This window comes from Alnus glutinosa, chromosome 1, assembly GCF_958979055.1.
Source record: "Alnus glutinosa chromosome 1, dhAlnGlut1.1, whole genome shotgun sequence".
NCBI classification, from domain to species: domain Eukaryota; kingdom Viridiplantae; phylum Streptophyta; class Magnoliopsida; order Fagales; family Betulaceae; genus Alnus; species Alnus glutinosa.
Window position 1 is genome coordinate 37,918,977 of NC_084886.1, and position 23,321 is coordinate 37,942,297.

General features: G+C 38.6%; 1 protein-coding gene across 6 annotated transcripts; it reads right to left on the reverse strand.

The window, feature by feature from the left end:
• Window positions 1–339: 339 nt before the first annotated feature.
• LOC133880248 (sucrose nonfermenting 4-like protein) lies at window positions 340–21,858 on the reverse strand. Of its 6 annotated transcripts, none has more exons than XM_062319179.1 (15): window positions 21,694–21,857; window positions 21,312–21,434; window positions 20,975–21,182; window positions 20,765–20,852; window positions 19,038–19,172; window positions 18,446–18,595; window positions 18,280–18,339; window positions 17,646–17,735; window positions 15,885–16,019; window positions 15,404–15,548; window positions 15,122–15,295; window positions 9,790–9,853; window positions 9,587–9,656; window positions 1,598–1,712; window positions 340–904 (listed from the first exon to the last, which is right to left on the reverse strand). In XM_062319179.1, exons 3-15 carry the CDS (start codon window positions 21,085–21,087, stop codon window positions 813–815), a joined length of 1,431 nt encoding a protein of 476 aa, XP_062175163.1. In that variant the 5' UTR covers window positions 21,088–21,182; window positions 21,312–21,434; window positions 21,694–21,857; the 3' UTR covers window positions 340–812. The 6 variants fall into 6 exon arrangements, 5 of the variants coding, with proteins under 5 accessions (XP_062175163.1, XP_062175149.1, XP_062175156.1 ...); XM_062319165.1 differs by having other exon boundaries at window positions 21,312–21,479; XM_062319172.1 differs by having other exon boundaries at window positions 20,975–21,212; window positions 21,312–21,479.
• Between the last annotated feature and the right edge of the window lie 1,463 nt (window positions 21,859–23,321).

Sequence of the window (23,321 nt, forward strand, 5' to 3'; positions counted from 1 at the left end):
CCAAACACACACATAATATAGTTAAAGAGTTTGATTATTACACTTTTTTGTGACATTTCAATATGTAAGATCTTAATTAGAGCATTCACATTGGTTTCTTTTAAAATTTTCCCCAAGTTTTTCTATTTTGAAAAACGAGCATCCAATTGGAGATCCATTGGATGGGGCCATGAATAATGAATTGATTCGGGCATATGCAGATTAATGGTGCTATATGTTTGATAGATAAACTTTTTGTCCTTTTTCTCAAAGACAAGATTCAGAGACCATATATATATATATATATATATATATATATATATATATATAAGAAAAATTGATAAAGATAGCAATGACAAATTGACAGGTTAATGAAGCTTCTTAACACAATAACTTTAATCATTCAGTAATCAGTATCCATCCTCCCCGTCTCTTTCACACTTTCTTACTTCATTTGCTTGCAGCATTGGAATATTACAAGCGCCACGCTCCTCCCCATTAAATATGCATCTAAATAATGTAAATGATAAAACAATATGGACAGGGGGGAAAGATGAACAAATTTGGGAGAGAATCAAATCCTCTCAATCTACACCCTCTCTTTCTTTAGCCTAAAATCCTAAAAAAGCAGGCGTTGAAGCAAGAGTCCAATCCAATTGCCAATCGAATTTTTTTATATTTCAGTGAAACGAGATCCAGTCATCGTGTAAACCAATGGAGTCTCTATGGAACGGCTGAGCAGGTGATGGTGCCCACAAACATCATAAATGCTAAAAGATTTTCGCACTAACCCCTCCGCGTTATATCTTCAGTCATTGCCTTGGATATTATTATTAGCCAAGCAAGAACTTGAAAATGTCGCCGAGAGAAACAATGCCTTCCACTCGCTTGCTGCCAGCCTCCACAATGACAAGCCGTCTGACACCTGAAACCCAACATTTTTGAGAGAGCAGTTAATTTCACATAGAAATTTCGAGGGGGAGCCGGCCAAATTTGGTCGTACAAGTAAAAAGGCTAAATGCCAGCCATGATTAGTAGAGAAAAACTCATTTCTAAAGTAGCATATACCCAGCAAATTCCATACTGAAATAGAGTTTATGCAAAGTTCAGATCCTATATGATGTGACTGTTTGTTAGCATGCCAAGAAATCCCGCAAATGACGAACAGTGACTATTTGTCTTCAAAATATATTATGCAACTAAAAAACAAGGTTGAGCAAATAAGTCGGGAATTCATCTCTCCCAAACTTACGCAGGAAATGGAAATCAGGATAACTGTATCCATTTGCTTTGTGGACAGCATTATGCTGTGATTGCATCATTGGAAAGCAAATGCTATCAAACAACATAACTGCTATCCAGAAAATGGATATGCAAAAATAAGAAAGGAAAGAACAGTCCTTTCAACCTATCAAATGCTGAATGCCAATAAACAATAATTCTATTTTGTCTTGCAACTTTGCAAGCAAAACAGTAGAAACTACAAATTGCTATACCATTTCAAATATTTACTTTTTTTCCAAATCCCTATGGAGCCTTATAGACACAACTCGAAATTCTGTACTAAACAAAGGAAGGCATGCTTCACATAGAAAATTAGAAACAAAATAAGCTTTACCTGGATTTGCCAATCGCTCCATCACTTTATGCACTGAATCAGTGCGCAAACACATTTGACATCTTTGACTTCTCAGCTCATAAGAAGAGTACGAGTCTTGTCCCAACTGCAATGCCTAGAGAGAGAGAAAGAGAGAGAGAGAGAGAAAGTACCGAGAGCCAAAATGTAGAACATTATATAACAATGATCCAAGCAGCCAAAAAGAATTAGTTGGAGTTAAGGCTTAAATGAGTTGAAATTTAAATAAAAACCATCAGTAGGGTCTAAAGATAAAGGATATTGCCTGTATGAAGCTAGAAAGCATAGATTATGTACCCAAATTCAAGTACCAGGGAATACAGCTTCGTTGTTGTCAAATGTTATGTCATTGAACCTTAATTACAACCTTACAGTTTGGAGAACATGATTTTTCTCGTAAAGCTTGGTGCTCATAAAAAGTTAAGACTTAAAAAAAATCACTGAAATTCTGGAGCCATTGGCACACTAACTTCCTCGTACTTCAAAAAATAATTGGTCCACTAAAACTTGTATAATATTGACAATGACCACATCGTAACAAGGAATTGACATCCCACCCTGGACTTACCTACAACTGACCACGCAAATAAATGCTAAATACAGAAATTCTAAAAGACCTCTGGGAATGTTATCCTTCATCATAAAATTACATTAGGTCGTATGCCACTGTTCCATGTACAGTCCATATGTCTATTAGCTTATCTAAAGATGTATTCAAAAGAGTGCAGTTGCAAGTCAGAATGTACATATAGCATGGCCACATATGGAATACATTTTTCTCCACAGAATGTACTCAAATTAATAAAGCAAATCAGGAAATTTTTTTCATAAGTATACGCAAATATATTAAAAAAAAAAAGGCACAAAGGCATAACCCAAGTACACCGGAAGTATACAAGAGAAACACCTAAATAGAAGAGAAAACATCTCGAAAAACTTGAAAGCTAGAAATATTAAAATCAAAGACAGCAGCTCAATGGCAAAGTGTCTAAAAGAAAAAAGCCTTTAATTCCACTGATTTCCGCTCACAGTCCTCAAAGTTTCGATCATTTCTTTCCCTCCAAAGACATCACAGCAGGACAGTATCATCTTCTATACTGCATCCTACTAACTTGCCTTCTCCAGCATGCGAAAAGGTCTACCACTTGACTAAGTATAACCCAAGGCAGCCCTACATTGTTGAAGATAGTGTTCCAAAGAGAACTGGCAATCTCACAATAAAGCAGTAGGCGATCCACTGACTCCCCTACCAATCAACCAAAATGATATGCCTCTTCCTAAGGTGGTCCATGGTGAGGATCTTCTCTAATGCCGCCGACCAAGCAAAAAACGCCCCTCAAGGGAACCTTATTCCACCAAATACTCCTCCAATGGAAAAGAATACTATCGTGAGGAACAAGGACATTGTAGTATAATCGAACATCGAACAAACCTCTCTTGAAAGGTACCCAACATAGCCTGTTTTCACCACCCCGTCTCAATCTCAAGGAATACAACAAATTGAAGAACGAAGTAAAGAGATCCGCCTCCCAATCATGAGCTGCTCTAAGAAAGTTAACAATCCTGAGAGGCACTAGAAAGATCCAAATGGTCTGCCACAGCAGCTTCCTTGAATCAGCCCCACACCACACGTCATGCCAGAATCTAATTTTGGAGCTATCAGCCACCTCAAATCTAATATGCCCAGCCCCTCTTGATATTTTTCCAAAGCCGCCCACCATACGACGACCCATGGACCACATTTGAACAGCACCCACTCCACGAGTTGCCATGTTTGGACTACACAACCACCCTCCATAAGGCCTTTCTCATGAATATAGCGCCAAAGCCACTTCCCCAAAAGAGCTCAGTTGAACAAAAGTAAATTTCAAACCTGCAACCCTCCTTCAAAAATTGGAGTACACACCTTAGGCCAATTAACCAAGTGGAATTTGAACCCTTTACCAATGCCAACTCCCAAAAAATCCCGCCATAACTTCTCTATGCAATTAGTAACGGTATCCGAGAGGGGAAAAAGAGACATGAAGTAGGCAGATTAGATAAACTATTTTTAATCAAGGTAACTCTCCCACCCTTTGACAAGCACATCCACTTCCATCCAGCCAAACAGCGTTCTTTCTTCTCAATAATGTCATCTCAAATAAATTTGGCCTTAAACAAAGCTCCCAAGGGAAGGCCAAAGTATTTCATAGGCAAATAAGATACCCTACAACCCAAAATGCTGGCCATACCTTCAACATTAATGCCATTGCCAACGGGGACCAACTCTGATTTAGCTAGATTAATCCTCAAAACCTGAAACTGCTTCAAAGCATAAAAGCAAACAGTGCAAGCTACGAAGATGATCTAGATTTTCCTTGCAAAAAATCAAAGTGTTGTCCGCAAACAAAAGGTGAGAATTGTTGAAGGCACCCCCACCAAGAAGCCTCATAACAGGTCCCCATTCACTAAAGTAGAAATCATTTTACTTAAGGCCTCCATAACAATTAGGCACAGTACGGGAGACAACGGATCTCCTTGTCTCAAGCCACGAGAAATGCTAAAGAAACCCGACGGAGTGCCATTAACCAATACAGAAAAGCGCACTGAAGAGATACAAAATGTTATCTAATTGCACCATATCTCCCCAAATCCGCATCACCTCAACGAATACAATAAAAACTCCCATTTTTTTTTAAAAAAAAAAATACAATAAAAACTCTCAATTGACATGGTTAAAAGCCTTTTTAATATCCAACTTGCACAACACACCTAGTTCCCCAAATCTAATCCTACTATAAAGGCACTTGTTAGCTACGAGAACAAAGTCTAGAATCTACCTATCTTTCATGAAAGCATTCTGAGTCTTGAAAATGATTCTCCAAAACCAATTTCAACTTGTTAGTTAAAACTTTGACAAAAAAAATCTCTGTGCGCTAACGGAGGCGCGTGAGAGCACGTCTTCTTAGGGATTTCCTTTGGTCAGCCATCCACGTTCGGGTTCGGTGCGGGGTTAGAGTTTTCGTGCATCAGGAAGCATTTTTGGGTCGAGCAAGCTAGTCAGACGATGTATCCTGTGTCTGGATGGTTCTCTTCTCTGGCGATTATGTAATTCTTTGTTGGGTAGGTCCTTTGTTTTTGGGTGTTTCTCGATGGAAAAGAGATTTCTACTAGAATCGAAATCTTTTGCCCTCTCAGTGCTGGAGGGGGCTTCAGTGTTGAGGGTGGAGGAGAAGAGAAAAGGTTTCTTAGGTGCAGTCGTCCTGAGCCTCCAGAGTTCCAATTGGCTTGCGACGATAATAGAATCTCTTTTGGGTTTCCCTGAAGATGAAGATTTCATTAAGTCCTACAGGGAAGGGTCTAAGGTCCGAATTATTCGTAAAGGGGGTAATAAAGACGGCCGATTCTTAGAGGCGTCAACATATGTGTCCGGTGGTAGGAGAAGGTTTATTCTGATCCTTGAAGGGTGTGGAGGTTGGGGATGGCATAAGTTTTCCGGCGAGTTGAGGAAGGTTTCAAATTTTCTCTCTACGAAGGTGGGTTGTGGGAGGCTGTCCCCGAAAGCGCTCTTTCAGGGTGGTAAGGAGTAAAGGAAAAAGCCAGGTTCCACCTTTGTCAATCTGGGCCCTTCATTTGCTGCTGTGGGCTTCTCAGGCTGCCGCGAAGGCAACGACCAGTGTAGGTAGTGGGCTTCTCAGGCTGGGGATCCCTGTGGACGAGCCGAGCGCTATTGATATCCTCTCGGTGGTGCAAAGCAGAGATTTCGTAGCTCCAAGATCGGCGGTGGACTGCTCTCTGTTGGAGTTTACTCCTATCAGTTCGCTAGTCACGGGTTTTCTTCCTTGTCCATTGGGTAATCAGCAACCCATAGTTCGTCCCTCTGCTTGAGGTGTGGCAGGTTCAGTCTGTTTCAAGTGGAGAAAAATTTTGAATTTGAATTTGAACCGACGCACATGGAGAAAATTTTTTATCTGTTTCAAGTTGGCTACGGGTCGGGTTTTTGGGAAGCATTTGGGTAGCCTTGCTGGGTTCGGTCTGGGACTCAGGCCCAAAGGCTTTCGGTTGGGTCGACTTATGCCGAAACCTAAATACAAAGCCTCTCATCAGACGAATTGTTCTGAAAGCGCCGGTCTGTCGGACGCCTATAGGAGAAGCTTTCGACCGGAGACATCGGCGGCCAAATTTGTTAAGCCATCTTTGGCGGCCGAACATGTCGAGCCTCCCTCTCCCTTCGAGTCTTCCCCCTTGTCGGTTTCAGATTTGATCCCTCTGGTGACTCTAAATGCTTTTCTGGTTCCAACGACACCAGAGTCTTACTCTGGGATGGTTACGGGTTGGCTTACTGTTGGAGGTTTGGAGGCTGTTTCGTCGGAAATCACAAAAGTTGCAGGTAAGATGACACCAGCTTCCCTTGGATGTTCTATTCGGCAGGAGCATAAGTCGTCGTCAGTCCCTAGGGATATTCCGGTTCTGACCTATTCCGGGGGTGGGTCGACTGTTTTGGGTGAGAAATTCTCTTCGGCTGAGAAGTTGTCTCCAAAGAAGTCGTCGGGCTCTCCTGGGTGTCTTCTTCAACCGGAGACCTCGTCGTCTCCTCCTCTGCCGGAGGCATCATCACCGGCGGTCTCTGGGTTATTTTGGGTTTGTCCTCTTCCAGGGGTGGGCCTAGCTGTCAGCACGTTGATCCAGTCAGAGAAGTGGGCTTAGGTCTGACGGAGATTCAGCCGAAGACTTTGTCGGAGATTTCTTTGGGGTCAGAATCTGGGGTGGATGAGAAGTTGACGTCGGAGTGGGAGTTAGATGTCAGGTAGAAGGTTGCTGGGATTTGGGAGATGTTGTCCCAAGAGTTTGCATGGACAGTGTCTGAGGATCAGGGCTATTACGGATGAAATGATTAAGCGTCAGAAGACTAAGGGCAAAAAGGAGCTGCTGAATCTGCAAAGCTCCGTTAATTATGGCGATTCTAAAACTTCTTCTAAGCGTAGGAAAGGCAAGACCCATTTGTTGTAGGGTTGTATGCCTTGGGGGTTTTTGTGGTTTGTTTCTTTGTTGTAGGGTTGTTTGCCTTGGGGATTTTGTGGTTTGTTTCTCGGGTCCTTGGGTTTACTTTTCCTGTTGTTTTGGTTGTTTGTTGGGTTTTCGGCTTAGTTTTAGTTCTCCTTTGTATACCACCTGTATACTTAGGGGTGCCTTACGCTTCTTTTCTTAATAAAACTTTAATTACCTATCAAAAAAAAAACTTTGACAAAAAATTTGTGAGCTCAACCAACTAAGCTAATAAGTCGAAAATCTTTAATGTCAATGGCCCCTGATTTCTTCAGTATAAGATCAATGCAGGTAGCATTGAGGCATTTTTCAAACATACTTCTAGCATGAAAATCATTGAAAACATTCATTCTGTCTACTTTGAGCACCTCCCAACAAGCTTGGAAGAAAGCCATAGTAAAACCGTAGGGGACTGGGGCCTTGTCACAGTTAAGGGCTCTCACCACCTCAAGAACCTCATCTTCCTCGAATGGTCTCTCCAATAAATCCCCCCCCCCCCCCCCAAATCAAATAAAAAATAAGGCCATCCAACCTAAGTTGCCAGCAGAACCATGCGGTAAACAAGCTATCATAGAACTGTACAATGTGTTCTATGATCACAATCTAATATGAAGAAAGGCTGCCATTAACCACCAGCTAACCATTGAAATTATTTGCACTTGTCACCCTCTTTTAACCATAACGCCCTCGATTTTTGCCTCCAACTCACCTCTTCAAAAAGATTTGACCTCTCCAAATCATTAATCATTGTAGCCTCCTTGTTTTCTCCTCCTCACTTAAACCTCTCTCTTCTTCCAATCCCTCAAGAACCAATAAGTCATCCAAAAGAGGCATTTTCTTTCTCTCAACGTTGCCAAACAGCTCCTCATTCCAAACTCTTAGTTCAACTTTCAAAGCCTTAAGTTTGCGAGCCAGAATATAGCTCGGAGCACCCTGAAAGTGATAAGAGGTTCACCATTGTTTCATCCTATCTACAAAGCCCTCTTATTTTAACCACATATTTTCGAACTTGAAATATCTTCATGCTCCAAGAAGGCCTCCGCAATCGAGAAGAATAGGGAAATTATCTGAACACAATATAGGCAACCTTTTCTGGGTCAAATTAGGGAACTGAGCTTCCCAATCAAGGGTATTAGGTTTTTGTCTTGGCTCATTCAATGTCCAAAACTTGTTCTTACTTATTTTAGGGATTTGGTAGTTGTGTACATAGGTCTACAAGTGAAGATGGTGAAGATTGCTTCAAGAAGACAAGTACAGCAACAAATGTCCAGACATGGAAAATGATGTCCGGACATGAGTACATGTTCCTTATGGTGTCCAGACATGTCAACGAACATGATCATTCTGTAAGAATGATGTCTGGACATGAGGAGCTCCAAGGAGTATGTGCTCGCTGAGCTATCCGGACATGCCTGCAGACATGATCAATCTGGTCTGGAAGATTGATGTTTGGACATGGAAGACACGTGTATGGACATGAGGCGAGTCAGAGAGTTCATGTTCCCTAGCATGTGGGTTGTTGTCCTAACATTGAAAGCGGTTTGGGCATGAAACCCTAATCATGTCTAGACATGGTTTGGGATCTTCATTATGTTGCAGTTTCTATTCCGATGTTGATTTTTATTACATTTTGCATGTTTAAAGACTATTTGTTTCATTGTTAGTGCACATGAGAGAATGTTAGTGTTAGTGTGCGTAAGCTTGATATACATTGTTAGAAGCATTCCTATTACACTTGAGTTTTAGAAATAAGTGGTAATTATGACAGTTCCACCCGTGAGCTATGAGCTCCATATGAACTTACTTAAAGGAATGCATCATGGATCCAACTTTCTCATTTATAAACCCCTCAACCTGGAGCCAAATATTATTCTCGAACTATGATCTCCATATGAACTTACTTAAAGGAATGCATCATGGATCCAACTTTCTCATACCTCTATAAACCCCTCAACCTGGAGCCAAATATTATTCTCGAACTAAACCTATCCTCTAAAGCTCTTCGCTGGCCACAATCAAGTAACCAATATTTAATATGACCAAAAATCATTTTGCACAATAAACATTTCAATGCATATGGAAAAATGTTACTGCTAAATTCCAAAAGAAAATAATAATAATAATAGTAACAATAATAATAATAATAATTTACCTGATCCAAACATGATTGCATAAAAGTAATTATTCATATGCGAAATAATCAATTAACTCTCAAGACAAAGATTGTTAATCAGTGTCATCAATTGGCTTTAGCTGAACTATGGCATTTCCAATACACTAACAAATAGAAACATTACTTTTTTTTCTTTTTTCTTTTTTCTTTTTGTGATAAGTAAGAAAATTTCATTAAACAAGCGTAAGGCGCCCCTAAGTACACAAGAAGTATACACAGGGACAACTCAGCTAGCCCACATAAAAACCCAAAGAAAATCCACAGGAAACTACTAGCCCACATAAAAACCCCAAGAAAATCCACAGGAAACTACAAACCCTCAACTCCCAAAACCCACAAGAGACCCAAAATACAAAAGAAGCCCCCAACAAACACCATCAACCACCCAAAATACAATAGAAACCCCCCAACAAACACCCAAGATACAATAGAACCCCCATAATACAATAAAACCCAAGACCCCCCCTAATACAAGAAAACCCCCAAGATACAATAGAACCCCCATAATACAATGAAACCCAAGACCCCCCCTAATACAATAAAACACCCAAAGAAGAAAACCCCCTAAGCCCAAGAAAACCCACAAAACCCACACAACAACCCGAACAAAGAAAAAACCCGAAATCCAGGAGAAACACCCAAAATCCGAATTACAAAGAAAAAACCCGAGGAAAAAAACCGAGGAAATAGAAACATTACTTGATGGCATATTACTTCACAATAAGTGTATAAGATAGTTGATGGGTTCATTAAAAACTAGTTACAGCTGTTACCTGGTGAATTGTCATTTCATCAAGATTAATATGTGTATAAGCTCTGTCTTTAGCCAAAGCTGTTATATCACTGTCAAAAACATACATAAATAATGAACAAATGTCCCTTGCGGACAAAGAAAAGGAAGCTAAGAACTAATTATAAGCATCTTAAATAAGGCGTTCCATATTCACAAAAATAATGAAATTTATAACATACTAACCTCCGACAATATATATCCAGTAACGAGTCATTGTCATCAACTATTGGTATTGAACTGACTTGAGCTGCAAAAGCAAAGGATGTATACAAATTATAACACAGGCAAAGGTAGCATTTTGGAAATATATAGCTACCGGGACCAAAGGTAGCATGTTGTACAAAAGACTAATGATGCAATACCAACTTCACCAAGGATTGCGTTATTTAATGGAATGAAGAGGTCTACCCCCCATTATGTAGCCCATAGGCCCAATGAGTCTCTACTGGACCAAAAGAAGTACAGCTACCAAAACTTATCTCGTGACTCAATCATATTTCTACTTATCTATCCTATTTACTTAAAGGTAAACTAGACAAATATAATCTCAGAAAACTATTTAATATATGCTTTGGTGATAATCAATTTGTAGTAAAATACTCTAAATGAAACTCTTTTGCACCATCAAACTCAATGACTTATCGCTAGTTGTTGTCCATAGGATCCATATATCATTGCAATCTTTTTTAATAAGTAATAAAATATCATTAAAAGCGCAAAGGTGCAACTCAAATACACTGAAAGTATACAGAAGAAACATCTAGCTAGAAAGAGAGAACAAGTCAAAAAAATCATGAAAACTAAGCACATTAAAATCTAAAGCAACTATCCAATGATTAAAAATTTTGAAAAAAGATACTTTAAGTTCCACCAACGTCCTCTCACTATCTTCAAAACTTCTATAATTTGTTTCCCTCCAAAGACACCACAAAAGGCAGGACAAAACCATCTTCCACACAAACGTGCTCTGAGGATTGCTTCCTAAACCTCTCCAATAGGCAAAAAGGTCTACAACTCTTAGGCATGACCCAAGCTAACCCGACATGGCTAAAAATAGCACTCAATAAGGAACTGGCGATCTCACAATAGAGAAGGGGATGCTCCACATACTCCCCACTCTTCTTACACACAAAACATCAGTCAACCACAATAACACGTTTCCTAAGGTTATCCATGGTAAGGATCTTCCCTAGGGTAACTGTCCAAGCAAAAAACGTCGCTTTCAATGGGACTTTTTTTTTTGATGAATAATAATAAGTTTTTTTTTTCTTTTTTGATAAGTAATTGCAATTTATAAAAATAAGTGCAGAGGGGCGCAACCCTTATATACGGAAGTATACAAGAGAACCCCTAAAAAGGACAAACAGAGAATACTTTTAAAAAGTCCACATAAGTCAAAACATTCAAGCTATAATGGGACGCTATCCAAATATATAACGTATTGAGCAATCGCTTCCGTAACTCCACCATAGATGTCTCTACATCTTCAAAGAGCCGCACATTCCACTCCCTCCAAATACACCACAATAAGCACAGAGGAGCTAACCGCCAAACTTCTTTAGCATGACGATACCCAATCGCCGCCCCCCAACTATTCAACAACTCCAACACCGTTCGTGGCATAACCCACTCTACCCCAAATAAAATAAGAATGTAGCTCCAAAGATCCCGGGCGATTTCGCAGTGAAGCAACAAATGATCAATAGACTCCCCACTCTTCTTACACAAACAAAACCACTCAATCACTATAACATTCATCTTACGCAAGTTATCATGCGTCAATATTTTACCCAAAGCTGCTGACCATACGAAGAATGCAATAATAAGTTTTATTGAAGAAAGAGGAAAATCCTCGTACACGAAGAGTATACAAGAAAACAAGAAAAGTCACAATGAGAAGATGATTAATAGTTTCCTCATCCTTCTTTTTTTTTTTTTTTTTTTTTTATAAGTAAGAAAACTTTATATATAAGCGTAAGGCGCCCCTATGGCCCTATGTACACCGGGAGTATACATAGGAACAGCCAAAGCTAACCCATAAAAAGAAAAACCCAACCAAACCCATAAGGACCAACCCTAAAACCCGCATGCAGCACCCACAACACCCAGAACCATAAGAAACCAAAAGCCAAAAAAAGCCCACCAACATTCACCCAAATCTGCCCAAAAGCACCCAAACCCAACAGAAATACAAACCCAAAAATACAAAAAAAGCCCGAATTACATCTGAAAAGCAAACTCAAAATACAAATTAAACCCCAAAAACAAAAGAAAAGGAAAAAACTACAGTCGGTGGCGCATGGCGGTACTGTTGCTGGCGTGGCGCTAAACCAGCCGGAAAAACTATCGGAAGTCGTGGAATCTGCTGGAAAAGTCGCCGGAGGGGCGCGTGCGCGGCGAAGAGGTCCCCAACACCGAAGATCTAACTCCCAAACTTCAAAAAAAAAACTCGGCCACGCGCGCCGGGACGGCGCGTGGCGTCCACCCGCAACAGCGCCAACGACGGGAAAAGCCGGATCAAGATGGCGAAACCTCCGGTGAAGCATGTGCACTAGTACGAGGACCCAAACACAGTAGATCTACAACCCATGATGTAAAAGAACCAAAACCCACGCACGACAGCGCAGCGGCCAACCACAGAAACAGCATCGACGGAAAAGACAGGAACGAGCCGGAGAAGACCCAACCACCGAGAAGTAAACCCAAGAAAAAGAAAAACCTAAGAACCCAAAGAGGCAGAGGGAAAGAGAAGAAGACGTGAGGAAAGAAGAGAAGAGGAAGGGAGGAGGGAAGAGGGAAGAGGGGAAGAGAAAAGCTCTTCCCTCCTCATCCTTCTTACAAAGGCAACATTGATTAATCAGCTAAAACCCCCGCCTTATAAGATTGTCCACAGTGAGGATTCTACCCAGAGTTGTGGCCCATAAGAAGAAAGCAATGCGCGGAGGGGCTTTCACCTTCTGAGTGCTTTTCTAGGGGAATGAACAAGGCTCTTCACTGCTAGGAGAAGTTAACATAGTGTAGTAGCTTTTTGCTGCTAAACCATGCCAGCTCGAAGTCCACACCATGCTATTTGTTACTCCCAAACGTGGGTTCATAAAGTATAAAAGAGTGAGAAAAGAATCTAGAGATTCAATTTCCCAATCATTAACATCTCGCATGAAACTAAGATTACAAAGGGTGTGGACTGGAGCGATCCATGTACTCTGAAACCAAAGCCTCCTTGTTACGAGCTAAGGCAAAGAATTCAGGAAAAGAACACTTTAGAGCACTACCACCGCACCAATTATCATGCCAGAAACGGATGTGAAGGCCATCCCCAACTTTAAAGGAAATATAATTGGAAAAAGCTCCTCAATTTTTCCTAATATACCTCCAGAGACTAACCCCATAAGAACCTCGCGCTTCCTCAGAGCACCACCCCCCTCTCTGGATCCCATACTTCGAAGCAATCACCTACCTCCATAAATAATCTTGTTCATTCCCGAACCTCCAAAGCCATTTACCAAGCAGAGCTTTGTAAAACAGAGTAAGGTTTTTGACATCTAACCCCCCTTCTTGCAATTGGGGAGCAAACAGTCTTCCAGTTTACCAAATGTAAATTGTGTTCCCCGTCTGGACTGTACCAGAGAAAATCTCTTTGAAGACGCTCAAGTATTTTGGCTATGCCATACTCTCGATGAGAGTAAGATGTCCTCCCTTGGACAAGTAAATCTTCTTCTAACTCGCCAGCCTTTTTTCCATTTTCTCAATTACCTCATCCCAAATGGCTTTAGATTTGAAGGGAGCACCAAGAGGAAGACCCAAGTAATGCAATGGAAGAGAAGAGATATTACAACCGAGGATATTCGCCAGCCCCTCAATGTATGGGACCTCCCCCACTGCAAGTAACTCGGATTTTTGAAGGTTAACCTTTAAACCCGAGATAGCCTCAAAGCACAGGTCCAAATTATGAATTTGATCCACGTCAGCATCACACATAATAAGAGTATCATCCGCGAACAACAAATGTGAAATCTCCAAGGGGGTGTTGTTGAGATTGTCAACTCGAAAGCCAGAAAGAAAGCCCCCCTCCATTGCTCTAGAAAGCATCCTACTGAAGGCATCCATGACTAAAACAAAGAGAAGCGGAAATAGAGGGTCCCCTTGGCGAAGACCCCGAGAGCTACCGAAGAAGCCATGCGAGCTGCCGTTGATCAGGATCGAGAAGCGAGCCATGGAAATACATGCTGAAATCCACTTCCTCCATTTATGGCCAAATCCCATACGTCTCAAAATATAGAAAATGAAGCCCCAATTAACATGATCAGAAGCCTTTTCCAGGTCAAGTTTGCATAAAATCCCAGGAATTCCTTATCTCAATCTGTTGTCCAAACATTCATTAGCTATAAGAAAAGAGTCTAGAATCTGACGCCCCCAAATGAAAGCATTCTGGTTGTTGGAAATAAGGTTTCCCACTATAGGCTGCAATCTATTCGTTATAACTTTTGCCAGGATCTTGTAAATGCTCCCTATCAGGCTAACAAGTTTGAAGTCCCTTGCCTCCAATTGACCAAGCTTCTTCCGAATAAGGGTAATGAAAGTGGCGTTAAGACTCTTCACAAACCTCTCATGCTCATGGAAATTATGAAAGAAATTCATAAGATCAACCTCCATGATAGACCAACATGAACGAAAGAAAGCAATGGTGAAGCCATCTGGACCCGGCGCTTTGTCTACCTCCATACTTAGCAAGGATTGAAAAATATCCTCTTCTTGAAATGGTCTTTCCGGCCAAACCGCTTCGGAAGAATCTAAACAAGGGAACGCCAGACCATCTAAAGAGGGACAAGGAGCTGATTCAGTTAGGAGATTCGAGTAATATAGGGTGATAGATTCTTTGATCAAATCTAACTCAGAAGTGACATTTCCATCAATGCACAAGCTAGAGATAAAATTGTGTCTTCTATGAGAATTAGCAAGACGATGGAAAGGAAGGGGGTGCAATCATGAGGTACAAAAAAGTTATAGAACGATCTAAATCCAACTTCCCCCTCTTGCAATCACTTTCCTGCCTCTAAACTCAAACAAAAGAAACTTCTAGGCTTGCTCCCCTAATTGTGTGCTAGAAAACCACAACTAGCATTAATAACATGACTGTCGCATGCAGAACCTCCCATAAAAGACATATAGCAACAAGTGCAGTAGATATGTGCCAATGGGCAAGGCATCACACTCAATAATTCATCCATTACAGATGTTTCAAGAGAAGGATGACTGAACACTTCAATAAAAGTGCAAGCTCTAATGAGAGAGAAGAAATATCCCTCTCCAAAAGATTAGTGCATGAATACATACATCCTTAACATTCACATAATGTATACAAAAACACACATTATCTATACATACACACACACTAAAGTTATGGCCAAAAACTCAACTCAATAAACAGTATGAATTGGTATGTTGTAGACTATCTTCTTCCCCCTCCCCCTCTTTTCTCTTCCTTCTCTGCACAGGATCCAAGCAAGAATCATACCTTGAACTAACAGATTTAATGCTGAACTAAGAGAAGCACTTGGTCTCAATGTTGCTAACGGCCGCCGGTTTGATTCTCCAATTTTTGGAGCCCATGTGCCCACAGGAATTGTACAAATTGGCAGTTGTAGTATGGGTAATGAGCTTGCATTATGTCTAAAATATCGACAAATACCTGAAAATTACCATCCGTCAGTATAATATCAAACCATGTACCATTAGTTAGCCAGCTAGGTTTACAAAACCATGTATCATTATTTAGGAAGCTAGGTAAAAAGCTTACATTTTAGAATTCCAGAAAGAGAAGCAAGATGTAATAACTGTGGAAATGATCCATCTTCTGAAGATGAATAGATAATGGGAACTGTGGCCACCTCATTTTGCAGGATCTTGAGAGCAACATCTTTCATATTATCGTATGGACCAGCCTGCAATTAACAGACAAAGAAGCCAAAGGACAACAGTCAGACATGCTGAATACTAAACCAATGACCCTCCCTTTCTTAAGCTCAGAAAGGCACAAAGAGATTGCAGACAGGGATTTACTGATTAGAAAAAAAAAAAGTGGCAAGTTTATCAACCGAGGTTAATTTTGCAGGACCACACAGTTGAACTGCAAAAGGGGCCTTTAACATCTCTCATCTCTAAATGCAAATGTACACACACAGCAAACCTAAGTGGTCTATTACATGCCCAGAAAAAATAAATAAATAAGCGGTCCATTTACATGCCAGCGATTTCAACATCCCAGCTGCTATACTTACATGGATGAGATGTCTAGGAAATGCTCTTCCACGACCATCATTTTGTCTGTTGAGATACGCTTTTCCCTCTTTCCAAGCAGATATAGTATGCGTTTCAAGCTCTTCCTCCGTCAGATTTGACGCGTGACTCCCAAGCTAAAAATAAAAGGTGAGTTAGCATGCTTAATAACTGTTGTTTAGTATTTAACTATGCAAATACATGCATACACAACTATATATTTGACTGAAATTTACAAGAAAACGCAAACAACAAGATCTTAGAACACCAATTCCATGAATTATATCAACATCCAATAAAAAATTGCCAGCACCAAAAAAAACAAGAGTTAAATATTTCCAATGCTGCATTTGGCTGTAAATAACACATCTGACAATGATACATTCAGGAACAACATTCCACTAAACCCGTTACTCACAAAAGATAAATAAATAAACAGATAAAAATATATACGCATTCCGCCAAATGTCCACATTAAGGGGCACGTTTTGTGCACGGAATGGTCATTCGGACTCATTCCTTTAGGAATAGGAATAACTATAATGGGAATACAAGGAATTGAAATGGAATGACCATTCATATTCTTTAGTTTGGTAACAACACACGATTCTCTCACCGAAATTGAATCAAAATTCCTAAAATACCCAAAATTTGTAAAAATAATAATAAAAAAATAAAAATAAATAAATAAAAAAACTTCAAAACATTTTTTGGTGGCCGACCACCCGGGCAGAACACGGGGGGTGGCTGTGACCACCCCTAACGACGCTTGGCGGTGGCCAAGCCACCTTCAATGAGCATTGGGGGTGGCCACCCCCAGTGTTCCTAGTGTTTTGTTAGGTGGCTGGCCACCCATAGAATGTTTTGAATTTTTTTAAAAAACAAATTAGGCTTGCAAAACCAAAAAAAAAAAAATATATATATATATATATATATATATATATATATATATACACACACAAAATACAAAATAATGGATTTTTGGAAAACATAGAATGTTTTGAAATTTTTGAAATTTTAGGTTTGCAGAAAAAATAAAAATAAAAAGTACAAAATAATGGATTTTTTGGGAAAACATAGAATGTTTTGAAATTTTAATTTTAGGTTTGCGTAAAAAATACAAAATAATGGATTTTTTTTTGGAAAAAATTGAATGTTTTGATTTTTATTTTTTTTTAATTATAGGCTTGCAGAAAAAGTAAAAAAAAAAAATACAAAATAATAGCTACTCATTGTTTTTAGAGGAATAGTAATCCTCAATTTAGGGGAATAGCCATTAGGCATAGTGTGCAACCAAACAAAGGAATGGCTATTCCACATTCTAGGGATCTGTTCCGCATACTGAACATGCCTTAAGACATCAGGAGCCTTCTAATACTTAGAATTCTTCCTTCAAAATATTACATGGGAAGAAAACCAAGAGAACAACAGCATAAATGAAACAATAAAATGTTCAGGATGACCAAAGGTGCATTTAACACTCCTCTCCTATTGGTTACATACAAAAAAGTTCAGCAACAACTATCTCATAGTATGTCAAAGATTAATAATAAAATAAAAATAAAGCATGGTGACATTTAAGGGGCTTCTCTTACCCAACCCATGGTCCCTAAATATGGTGGATTAGTAGCTTCAAGAATAATGCAGGTAGATTTTTCGGTGAAGAAATTATAAACAAGTTATATAACAAATAGCAATTACAAGAGTTTGCACTTAGAAGACTCACCCGTAGAAAATGTTCACAATTCCTGACACACACATACCTCTCTTAATATTAAAATAAAATCCAATGCACTAAGAACTCCAACAAATTGCCCCCGGGCGAAGTCGCAAAGAGGAGCCATAGGGATTCCCTGGAATTAGGTTGATTCAGAAAGGTGCATATCCAAGCTCTGTATTAGAAAATAAGCTAAAATGCAAGAATGTCGGAAACATGAAAAATACTACATATGTGAAGGCAATGACAAGGTGAATTTCACCCTATAACAGCTTTAAGTAATTAACTGGAACAATTAACTCTACAATAAATAGATTATCAGCAAAATTGCTAGGGTACATAAAGGATGGAACATGGAAGCCCAGGACCCCAAAAATAAATAGATTACTAGTGCAGTTCATTGCTCTTTCCATCATTAAGGCATTGAGCTGTCCAAAAAAATAAAAGAATCAAGAAGACATGATCTGATTAGCTTTTCCGAAGTACTTTAGAATCTCCAAAATGCTATTTAGAAAGCACTTTAGATTCACTTCAGACACATTCATCATTCTCTTCAATATACCAGATAAAGAGGTACATTGTTTCAAAGACAGCAAATGTTTCTTTATAAACTATTCCAAAATATGCAAAATGGAGTTCAACTTAATTCTAACCTCAGGGAAAAAAAATGAAGTAGATACCTGCTCATGCAGCATGTGAAATGCTTGCTTCACGGGTAAATCAACGTCCAAGGCAAAAACCTGTAGCTAGATGCTTTTAAATTAGGAACCAATTCACAATGATCAATATTAGATAGTAAATTATGGGTCTCAAATGAAGGCAAATGGTAAAGCATCCAAACCTTGCCTGACTCAGGAAGTAACTCATAAACAGTGTGAGTAGACAAAAATACAGAAATACGTTGACGGGATGCCTGTAAATCAGCTTCCGATACACTTGGCACCACCTCAGGCAGTGGACCATCTGTAACTCGGGCCTGCATTGTAAATCAGCACCCTAGTCCGCTTATATAACTCTTGAACAGTAAAAACAAAGAAAATTAACAGATAAGTGGAAAGACAAACTACAAGGGCTAAAAGCTGTGTTAAGATGCAACAGGAGTCACAGGACACCAATAGTATACTGTATACCTCATGATGAATAGGATATGACAAGGTAAGAAAAACCAAAAAGTGGTTAACCACAAAACATGCACGTGGGCTTGAATAACTCAAATAATTATTATGCTTGACTAAAAAAGGCTTCCTTTATAGGTTTGAAGATGTGCAGAGATTCGCTTAGAATTAAGACCACTAAAGCTCACACTACTTCCTCAAGTCAAGCCCACAGATAGATAGATGCTTAGACTTTAACGTCACTCCATATTAGAACAAGACAACAAGAAGAGTAACAAGTATCCCCAAAACCATGTTTCAAATAAAAGGTATAATTGACTAACCATACGCCGAAAGGCTTCATTATCAACATCCATGTAATCCGTAGCCAAAAGTAGAGTGTTCACGACACCATATTCGCCAGTCACGTAAGGTTGGGACTCATCATTTCGCCATTGTTCATCAACACAAAATTTGTACTGCATGTTAATGAATCCACACAAAAGCACATTCATACGTCTCCAAGAACAAAAACATCGTCATCATTCTACGCATAATATATTCATGGTAGCACTTTTTGTTCAAATAACAGCAATTTATGAAGCTAACATTTATTTTGACAGATTCAAGCGCTTTTCAGCCCATATATCAGTAGTAAAATTTACCACTCATGAAAAATAAGTCTGAGGTAATTGAAGGAAGTGCTCTAATGAACATCACAGATGTTTATATTTTTTATTAGATTTTTCAGCCACAAACCAACTTCATCCTACTTTATCACCATGCTTGGCAGACTATAGTATCCTATTTTACACCTTTATAAGCAATCTCAATTCCCCATAAATCCATTCCACTTCTATATCGCCGAGACTTCAACCGCTTATGTTTTCAATCTTCCTTTTATAAATAACATAAACACAGACCCGTGTATAATATATCTTAAATATCTAGAGAGCATCAAGCACACATAAGTCTACAAGAGCACCCCGAGAAAGAAGAGACAATGAAAAATCAAAGCCCAAAGTTTAGAACATCTATAAAATCAAAGAAAGACCCCATAAGTCCAAACAAAGGATGAACTGAAACCAATTCAGACAGCACGATTCAAAATCAATGCTTTAACTGTATTTTAAAAGCTTAAATCCATTTAATACTTACAAATACTTAAGCTTCTTGGGAAAACCAAAGGAAATGTAAAACATTCATTATCATTCACTGCCACCAGAATACAACTTTTATCTACTCCAGAACATGTGGTCATTCTAGTCCTCCTTGGTCTTTTCTTCAACGACCATATCAAAAAATAATGTGGCCATCCTTTCATTTCATAAGTTCTAAAGGTCGTCAAGGAGAACATATTCACAAGCCTTGCTCAAATACCAGATACTTGTTCACCTTTGGAGGGGTGCGCACTTATTCTCAACGAGGTGACCAAAGAATTTCCACTTCCCAAAAGACAAAGTTGAAACAACATTAAGATTTCAATGGTTCCCAGAATATCTGCTCTCATATTTCCATAGATCAATCCCCACAATGCCGAAGACTAACCATTATAAAACTGCCTGCCTGACCTTTTTTCCCCCTCCACAAGAAACTGGCAACCTTAATATTCTCTTTTTGGCACAAACATGTTAAATTAATTCCCAAGAGTGCTAAGCTAATTAGGGCCAGAAATCATATACTTTGAGGAAGAGGAGGACAACAATAAATTAAGCAATTAAATGTCTTTCATTTGGGCTTCTCCTTCTCAATCTGCTTCAGCTCCTATGCTCCATAGGTCTCAGTCTCTTAGCCTCAAGCTAACATTCCTCTTCAGCCATTTAGATACCTTATCCTCTCTAGCTTCCCATTGTACTCCGGAGAAGTGCTTTCACACTGACCCAAATCTTTGAGGCAGTTGTCAGTGAAATTCAAATATGTCCCACTATAAATTAGTGCCAAGAAGCTAATACATTCTTGATAATTGAATTCACCACAAACATCATATCATAAACACGAATATTTTGTACGATCATTAAATTTCATGGTGTATTTCCAGCATTCAACTGGGATTCCAAGACTACCAACTGACCTGATGGTATCCGGGCATTAAGCCATAAACAGTCTGAAACACATTATCGCTACCCTCTACCGGCAACATCGGCACAAGCTGAGACCACCTTCACAACAAAAATACTTCCCATTACTTAAAACCAAACAATAATTCAGTTAATTAAACTAATCAAAACAGCATCCAGTAGAACCAAATCAAAAATGAAAAACCAAAAATTTTGAGTCTCACTGTGTGAAAGATCCACATAGATACACACGGCTACCACCATGTCTCCACACAAAGCGCACTGGGATTAACACTGCACCTGGAACTACAGCGGCGGCTTCCGGCATCGAATCCATGTTCGACCCAAATATTCGCCCCGAATTTATGCCTAATTTTCGAAAAAAACCCTCCAAGCAATAAGCTTTGCTACACAGCACAGCCTATTTATTTACTGCATAGCAAATTCAACCAAATTCTAGCGCTGTTGAGCACAAAATCCCTCAATCAAACCCTAAAAATCTAAAAAAAAAAAAAAATCGACCGAAAAAGAAAAAAATATCTTGGAACTAAACAAACTAACCACTGCTTAGAAAGTAGTCGTCGTTCACAAATGTAAGCACAAGAATCAACCATACGAACAAAACCCCTAGACCTATTTTTTCGAGCAAATGGAGCACAAAAACGACGTCGAATTCGAAAATCTCTGCGGAAGCAAAGCGGGCGAGCTTAGCGATTAACGATCGAAACCCTAAATGAGAGAAAAAAAAGAATAACAATAGTAATTAGAAATGGGTGTGAAAAGCGAGAGGGTTTGATGCGATCGAGTCCGATTTGAAACCCTAAAAGACGAAACTTAGAAAGAGATGTTCTGAAAACCAATATTATCCTCCCAAGTGAAAAAAAAAAAAAAAAAAAAAAAAAAAAAAAAATAGAGTTCCACGAAGCTGAGAAAAAATGATTACCACGAGCTGCAACGGCGAGATGTAACTGGTGAAGTTGCAAAAATGTTCCAGCGGGCGTGAGACACCGGTGGAGTTCAATGGTTTTATCCAACACGTGCGGATGCTTGAGTTGAAGCGAAGGAGAGGAACAGATTTACTGTTGTGTTTTTTATTCGCTTTTGTGCTTTAAATGTTAGGAGTATGGTTCTTGGATTCACTAGATTTATTTGCCATATTTGTAATTTAATTTTTGATTAATGATTCACTACACATCTAAATATATAATTTTTCACTCTCTTATTTACGTGACAAGATGGTCCTTCACCTTAATTTATTCCTAAAAAATAAAAAAAACTCAAAAAGTAGTAGAAATCACCTTGCCACATAGGTAAGATGATGAAAAATTGTATATTTGAATGACATTAAATCATAATTCTTAATTTTTTCTTTAATTTATACGAAGTGTGTTGTAAAAAAAATTTACAACTCGAACTCTTAAGAAATGCCATCATCCCTTTAATATAAGAGGAACAATAATTTTTTTATTAACGCTATTAAAAAAAAACATATAAGAAACACATATTAAAAATGAATAACTTCACTTATAACTCTTAATCTTTCATCACTTTTGAAATAATGAATCCAAACTTTAAAAAGTGTCAATTAAATGTATCTATCTTTTAATTTTTTTCAATTTCATTTGAAATATTTTATAACTCATTTGAAAAAATGTATGGGAGTTGACACGAGTTGGATAAATAACTAGTCTCGTTAAAAAAGCATGTGTGACACCTGGCACTTTAAGAGATTAAATTATATGAATTTGGAGAAAAATTCTGTCGTTATTTTAAAAAGATAAATGTTAGAACCCCTTCTAGCATCCTTTTAAGATTCTTCTATACTGATATGACACCCTATTTTTAATAAATAAAGAAAACTAAAACTCAATTTCTCTATCATGTTTTTATTAAAAAATACATGATGTCATATCAACATAGAAAGACCACAAAAAGACACTAGAATGAGCTCCAGCATTTCTCTTTTTAAAAATCTAAAACATACTGATACTAAAATCTCTTTAATTATGGAAAGAAATTAAGTGGGATGTTGGTGAAAAATACAAGCCTTAATTGGACGTTTTTCTTACCCTTTTTTTTTTTGGTTTCTTTAGAGGAAGTTTTCTTACTTGTTAGAAGACATTGGATAGGATCAACTCTGAGCACGTGGGGTCTAATCAAGTTTTATTAAACTGTGTAGACAAATCAGGACATAATTTTCATCACAAACAAATTCATTATGGCTTAAACCCCAAAAGTTTTCACTTTTGAAAGGGACCCAACATTTTATTTCAAAAATAAAAAAGAAAGGGACCCAACCTTAGAATAATATTTATTGTTCATCGTGTGGGCATTACTTTGGTAATATGCTCAAATTCATACCAGAATATTCACTATTAAACCTCAATTTGCAATACAATATTTAATACTTCAAGTTTCACAATATAAAAATGTTTAGAAAGTCGGTTTTGTGGGCATTAAATAAAACTCAAAAATTATAACAAAGCCATTACTCTCCCGTCCTCAACTTTTTCCTATAAACAAAGTCATCCTGTTAAAATAAAAAAATAAAAAAGCACTTAAATCAAATAT